General features: G+C 60.0%; 1 protein-coding gene across 1 annotated transcript; it reads right to left on the bottom strand.

The window, feature by feature from the left end:
* Positions 1-4,398: 4,398 nt before the first annotated feature.
* SLC25A6 (solute carrier family 25 (mitochondrial carrier; adenine nucleotide translocator), member 6) lies at positions 4,399-7,110 on the bottom strand (the record flags this gene model as incomplete). Its single annotated transcript, XM_011926220.1, has 3 exons — positions 4,399-5,013; positions 5,562-5,702; positions 6,570-7,110. Coding segments are annotated over 3 exons (840 nt in total), but the record flags the coding sequence as incomplete, so codon positions are not given.
* Positions 7,111-7,384: the final 274 nt, after the last annotated feature.

Below are 7,384 nucleotides of genomic sequence, written 5' to 3'. Positions count from 1 at the left end.
CTCCCTTGGCCTCTCAAAGGGCTGGGATTACAAGCGTGAGCCACCGTGCTTGGCCTCCAGCATCTTATAAGTGCCTTCTTTAGGACTTCTGAGAATCATCAGCTTTGCTGCTTTCAGAGGGCCCCAGATGTCCTGCCTGGCCTGTCTGTCCTCTCCGGCCCCCGGTTGTGCACATGACCCTAGCTGCACGGCTCTTTTTTTGTGACAGGAGTCTCGCTGTGTGGCCCAGGCTGGAGTGCAGTGGCGCGATCTCAGGTCACTGCAACCTCCGCCTCCCGGGTTCAAGCCATTCTCCTACCTCAGCCTCCTGAGTAACTGGGATTACAGGCGCCCGCCACCACGCCCGGCTAGTTTTTGTATTTTCAGTAGAGATGGGGTTTCAGCATGTTAGCCGGGATGGCCTCGATCTCTTGACCTTGTGATCTACCTGCCTCGGCCTCCCAAAGTGCTGGGATGACAGGCGTGAGCCACCGCGCCCGGCCTGGCTGCACGTCTCTAAGCCACCTGACGGGGCTGTGTAGCCAGGTAGACTCTTACGTCCGTAAACGTGCTGTGTCCGTGCACCTTTTTACCCACAGACCTGAGGAGCTGCCCACATCCGGCCAGGGCTCTGGCATCTGCCCTGGCAGGTTCCGTTGCGCTCACACCCTGAGGCCAGCCTGGGCTCTTCTGTCCCCACCCCGGCCCGACCTCTGCGTCCCCGCCTTCATTCCCCAGAGCTGGATGCAGGCTGGACTTCTGATCCCCTCCCCAGGCCCTGACTCCCCGTTGGGGTCTTCCCGACTGGGCCTCTGCTGGGTGTGAGGGCCAAACGGAAAACGGGGGTACTTGGAGCTGCAGGAAAAGAGGTGCAAGGAGGTATCAGCATTGCCTGTGTGTGGCGGGGGGAGGAAAGCAGGGAGAAGGAATCCAGGCAGCAGTGACGCTGGCAAGGAGGGAGCCTGCCAGCCCACCTGCAGCCCCTGGGGACGGTCCCAATGTCCGCGGCTTTTACACCTAAAACACGGAGCCCTGCCAGGGAGGCCTGGATGAGTCGAAGCTGCCCCACTGCAAATCCACAGGAAGAAACTGTGATTTTTTTTTTTTTTTAATTTGAGACAGACGGTTGCTTTGTCACCCAGGCTGGAGTGCACTGGCACCATCTCAGCTCACAGCAACCTCTGCCTCCTGGGTTCAAGCAATTCTCCTGCCTCAGCCTCTCCAGTACCTGGGACTACAGGCGCCCGCCACCACGCCCGGCTAACTTTGTTTTTAGTAGAGAACGGGTCTCACCGTGTTGGCCAGGCTGGTCTGGAACTCTTGACCTCATGTGATCCACCCATCTCGGCATCCCAAAGTGTTGGGATGACAGACTTGAGTGACTGCATTGAGCACCCCCCCAACCTCTTTTGAGACAAAGTCTCGCTCTCTCACCCCGGCTGGACTGTGGTGGCACAATCTCAGCACACAGCAATCTCTGCCTCCTGGGTTCAGGCAACTCTCCTGCCTCAGCCTCTGAAGTAGCTGGGATTGCAGGCGTGTGCCACCACACCCGGCTAATCTTGTGTTTTTAGGAGAGACGGGGTTTCTCTATGTTGGTCAGGCTGGTCTCGAACTCCTGACCTCAGGTGATCCGCCCCTCACCATCCCAAACTGCTGGGATGACAGGTAAAGCACTGAGCCCAACCAGACTGTGATTTTGGTAGTACCCACGAGGCCGGATTCTCTTAGTAGCACCACGTATTATTTCCTATGAAGTTACCTCCAACACTCAGCTTGCTAAGAGCCTCAGCATTTCAAGATTGGGCAGGACTGGCCAGGCACAGTGGCTTGTGTGTGTCATCACGCCTGTCACCCCAGCACTTTGGGAGGCCGAGGTGGGCCCATTACCTGAGGTCGGGAGTTTGAGACCAGCCCGGCTGAGGTACTGAAACCCTGTCTGGACTAAAAACAGAAAATTAGCCGGGCGTGGTGGCAGGTGCCTGTAATCCCAGCTACGTGGGAGGCTGAAGCAGAATGGCTTGAACCTGGGAGGCGGAGGTTGCGTGGAGCCGAGATCACCCCATTGCACTCCTGCGGGGTGACAAGAGTGAGACGCCATCTCAAAGAAAAAAAACAAAAAAGAAAAAGGTCAGTAACGCGAAGTGCACTTGCTGGTCTTTGAACTGTAACTTTGGATACCCTCACGTCCGGATTACTATGTTAAAATCTCTGAAGTCACAGGAGTGAAGATACGTCCAAGAGTGGACGAAGCAGTTACCACGGCTCCAGGCAGGAGCTCGGAGCCCAGGTTCCCGTGGGTCGTGGCTGTTTTGTGCAGGGTGTGCAGGACCCACCGGTCTGTGGGTCGTGGCTGTTTTGTGGAGGGTGTGCAGGACCCACCGGTCCCCGTGGGTCGTGGGTGTTTTGTGGAGGGCCTGCGCAGGACCCACGGTCCCCGTGGGTCGTGGCTGTTTTGTGGAGGGTGTGCAGGACCCACCGGTCCCCGTGGGTCGTGGTGCAGGACCCACCGGTCCCCGTGGGTCGTGGGTGTTTTGTGGAGGGCCTGCGCAGGACCCACGGTCCCCGTGGGTCGTGGCTGTTTTGTGGAGGGTGTGCAGGACCCACCGGTCCCCGTGGGTCGTGGCTGTTTTGTGGAGGGTGTGCAGGACCCACCGGTCCCCGTGGCTCACGGCTGTTTTGTGGAGGGTGTGCATGACCCAGAGGTCGTGGGTGTTTTGTGAAGGGCGTGCAGGACCCACGGGTCCTGGGTCGTGGCTGTTTTGTGGAGGGCGTGCGGGACCCACCGGTCCCCGTGGTCGTGGCTGTTTTGTGGAGGGTGTGCAGGACCCACAGGTCGTGGGTGTTTTGTGGAGAGTGTGGAGCCACCGGTCCACGTGGGTCGTGGCTGTTTTGTGGAGGGTGTGCAGGAGCCACCGGTCCCCATGGGTTGTGGCTGTTTTGCGGAGGGTGTGCAGGACGCACAGGATTGACGGGGGAAGATGCTGTTTCTCCACTTGCCTTCGGGCCGAGTCACGTGACCAAGATGGGACTCACCGGGTTGTGCTGGTCTCTGATTTTGTCATCGGGACACAAATGAGGGTTTCTACCTGGCAGAGACGTCGAGTCTGCCTTTCGGGCCAGGCACGGTGGCTCACACCTGCCATGCCACCGTTTTGGGAGGCCGAGGCGGGCGGATCATTTGAGGCCAGGAACTTGAGACCAGCCCAGCAAACATGGTGAAACCCCATCTCCACTAAAGATACTAAAATCAGCCAGTGTGATGGCGCATGCTTCTAATCCCAGCTACTTGGGAAGCCGCAGAATTGCTTGATTCTGGGAGGCAGAGGTTGCTGTGAGCCAAGATGGCGCCACCGCACTCCAGCCTGGGCAAGAGCAAGGCTCCAACTCAAAAAACAAAATTTTTTTTTTTTTTTTAACTACGGCTGGGATTTGTGGAGAGCCCAGGAGAGCCAGCTGTGGAACCCCAGGGCCGCGGTCTCTGTGGCCCTGCCGTGTGCTGGCACCACCAAGGCCCAACGTTCAGTCTGGTAGAGTCAACATGGCGTTTTTTGCCTCGCAATGAATGTGCACAAGGAGCTCGAAGGAAGCTGGCGTGCCCGGCGGTGGGCACCCCTTGTGGCGGGATCCTCACGGGTGAACCCACAGACACACAGCTGCCTCTCCGGGGACCCCAGCCGACTGCACTGTTCACGCTGCAATGGGGGCTGGAGCGGCCCCCTCGGGAGCTGCGGGAGGTGGAGGGGAATGCAGGCCTCATGCCCGTTTCCCCTCTCCAAAGTGACGGTGTTGGGAAGTGGGGGTCTCCGGGAGCCATGAGGCCTCCTGGATGGGATCCGCGCCCCTACAAAAGGGACTCAAGACCTCCCTGGCCTCTTCCATCCTGTGAGGACACAGAGGGAGAAGACGCCATCCAGAAGTTCAGTCTCTGGGTACTCACCAGAGACTGAACCTGCCACGCCTTGGTTTTCTGGGACTTCCAGCCTCCAGAGCTATGAGACACGTGTCTTATTTACAACCCACCCAAGGTGTTACGGTCACACAAACGGTCTCAGAGAAGGCACAGTAAGTGCAGGTGCCCTGGGGACCTCCAGCATTCACCAGGGAGCCCGGCTACACTTCTGCCAGCCTTGGTTTCTACCGCCCACCTCTTCCCAGCTGTGACCTTGTCCTCTGTGTCCCGGGGGTGCTGGGGAGGAGGCGACGTCGCACACCAGGAACGTGGGCTGCCAGCCTTGGTTTCTACCGCCCACCTCTTCCCAGCTGTGACCTTGTCCTCTGTGTCCCGGGGGTGCTGGGGAGGAGGCGACGTCACACACCAGGAACGTGGGCTGGCCACAGGGGCAGAGCGTGGCCCCATCTGCGTGCCATGGGCCCAGCACCCATCTCCAGACCCCGGGCTGCCCCGTGGAGAGCTGCGGTCAGGCAGGAGGCCCTCTGTGTCCTGGGTTTATTGGTTTGCAGCAGGATGCCCAACACAGAACATACTTGCTAGTACTCGGCTGTGCAAAAACAGGGGCTAGCGCTGAAGTACAAATGGGAAACATGATTCTTTTGTTTTAAATAAATACTTAAGACACGACTCGGGTCCTACAAGCGTCTGGACTCTAGGTCTCGGTATTGGAGTGCCTCACCCACGGGCCCGCGGGGACGCCACGGTTCCCTCCCACCCCGTGATCAAGACATGGAACCGGGGGCCGACGACTGCATCGCATCGCGCCCCTCTTCTAGAGCCTTCCCCGGCCGCCGTCTACAGGCGGGATCCGGCCGGGAAAAAGACAAATGGAATTTCTCGAAGGTCGGTGGTCCGCACGGCTGAGGATTCTGCGTGGTTCCCTTGGTTCCCTTGGTGCGTGCGGGGAGGCGGCCGCAGGCCTTAGATCACCTTCTTCAGCTCGTCGTACAGGACCAGCACGAAGGCGCCCCCCATGCCCCGCAGGACGTTGGACCAGGCGCCCTTGAAGAAGGCCTTGCCCCCCTCGTCTCTGAAGATCTTCCGCCAACAGTCGACGGTGCCCGTGTACATGATGTCAGCTGCAATGACAGGGAGACGGGGAGACGGTGAGGGCCTCGCCGCCCAGCTCCTCAAGACACGGACGCCACCCGCACCCCAAGATGTGGTACAGAAATAACACCCCGTCCGGACGCCTGAGCCACCGTTCTGATTATAGGAGGGAAACCCGAGGCTCTGGTGACCCCGTGCCGAGCTCAAGCCCTCCTCGTGAGCCACCGTCTCCGGGAGGGCTGGACACCGGACTTCAGGCCCCGCCCTGGGCGTCCCCCATCTCCACCCCTGACGTCCGCGCAGAGAGGGCAGGATCGAGGCTGTGGATGCGGGCGGAGGTTCTAGGAGGTGGGGATGTAGAAACTGCTGCCTGGACCATGAAACCCAAGATCCGAAGCCCATCATTGAGGAACCTCCTTCCACACAGCCGGTGCCTTTCTGACACGCGGCTGCCTCCCACGCCCGGGGTGGGGGCCCCCTCGGGTGGTTCCGGGCCTCCCACCGGCCCAGGCCAAGGAGCTCCCGGTTCCCCTTCCCACTGGCAAGGGTCTCCCGCCTCCCGAGCCCGCGCGGGTACCTCCTTTGCGCCCAGACTGCATCATCATCCGCCGCCGGACCGTGTCGAAGGGGTAGGAGACCACGCCGGCCACGGCCGTCACGGTCTGCGCGATCATCCAGCTCACCACGATGTGCGTGTTCTTGGGGTCGGGCAGCATGCCTGCGGGGGAACGGCACGTCACCTGCCAGCGCCTGCACGGCCGCCCGAGGGCAGCCTCAGCCTCCGGCGTGTGCTCACGGCCACCCGAGGCGGTGCCGAGCTCTTCCGAGACCACCCGTGCCCCCTCCACGTGGCTGCTCAGTGCCAGCTGATGCTTACAACACAAAAGGCCGCCTGCCACCTACCGGAGCCCAGCAAGACAGTTCCAGAGGCCGGGGTTAGGCCTGTTTGGGGAAAAGCCGGCGCCCTGACTTTCTAAAGGGTCACAGTTACGACGGGAGTTACATTGTGTCCTGAAAATCCACATGCTGACGTCCCACCCCCCGCACCAGGGCCTCAGAATGCAACTGTACGTGCATGTGAGGTCTCTAAAGAGGTGAGTAACAGTAAAGGGGGTCAGCAGGGTGGGCCCCAATCCTAGGAGCCTAGTGTCCTTCTAAGAGGAGACGACGACGCAGACACACACAGAGGGACGAGCCTGTGAGGACACAGGCAGAAGACGGAGTCTCCAAGCCCAGGAGAGAGATCTCAGGAGGAACCAGCCCTGCCCACGCCTTGATCTCAGACGTCCAGCCTCCAGGACTGTGGGAGAACCCATGTCTGTTGTTTACAATCCACCCAGTCTATGATACTCTTTGACAGCAGCCTGAGATGGACTAAGACGTCTCATAAGGAGAGGAGATGAGGACACAGACACACACAGAGGGTTGACTCCGTGAGGACACAGAGAGAAGACAAAGTCTTCAAGCCCAAGAGAGACCAGCCCTGCCCACGCCGTATCTCAGACCTTCAGCCCACGGGACCCCGAGGGAGTGTCTGCGTATCGTGCCCCCGTCTCTGGGACTCTGCGACGGCCGCCACACGTACCCTTGGCTGTATCGTACACGCCGAAGTAGGCGGCCCGGTAGATGATGATGCCCTGCACGGAGACGCTGAAGCCCTGGTACAGGCCCCGGACGCCGTCGGACTTGGTGATCTTCACCAGGCAGTCTCCCAGGCCCCGGAACTCGCGCTCTGTGCCCGACTTTCCCACGTCCGCGGCCAGGCGGGTTCTGGCGAAATCCAGGGGGTACACGAAGCAGAGGGAGGTGGCGCCGGCCGCACCGCCGGAGGCCAGGTTGCCCGCAAAGTACCTCCAGAACTGCGTGTGCTTGTCCACGCCCCCCAGGAAGATCTGCTTGTACTTATCCTTGAAGGCGAAGTTGAGGGCTTGAGTGGGGAAGTAGCGGATGACGTTGGCCAGGTTGCCCCTCCAGAAAGACAACACGCCCTGCTCCTTGGGGATACGGACGATGCAGTCCACGATGCCCTTGTACTGCTTGTCGGCGGCGATCTGCTTGCTGGCGTGCTGGACCTGGGAGACGCAGACGGCGTTCAGACCGGACCCGGGGCCAACCACCCGGAAACATCCCAGCTACAGAGTGACTTTTTTTTTTCTTGGACACAAATCATTCTTGTTGCCCAGGCTGGAGTGCAATGGGGTGATCTTGGCTCACTGCAACGTCTGCCTCCCGCGTTCAAGCGATTCTCCTGCCTCAGCCTCCCAAGTAGCTGGCATTATAGGTGCCTGCCACCATGCCTGGCTCATTTTGTTTATTTATTTATTTATTTATTTGAGACGGAGTCTCGCTCTGTCACCCAGGCTGGAGTGCAGTGGCCGGATCTCAGCTCACTGCAAGCTC

The sequence above is a fragment of the Colobus angolensis genome, unplaced genomic scaffold (genome assembly GCF_000951035.1).
Source record: "Colobus angolensis palliatus isolate OR3802 unplaced genomic scaffold, Cang.pa_1.0 Scaffold677, whole genome shotgun sequence".
In the NCBI taxonomy this organism is placed as follows: Eukaryota; Metazoa; Chordata; class Mammalia; order Primates; family Cercopithecidae; genus Colobus; species Colobus angolensis.
Note: the sequence above shows the minus strand (reverse complement) of the source record. Positions and strands in the feature narration are given on the sequence as shown.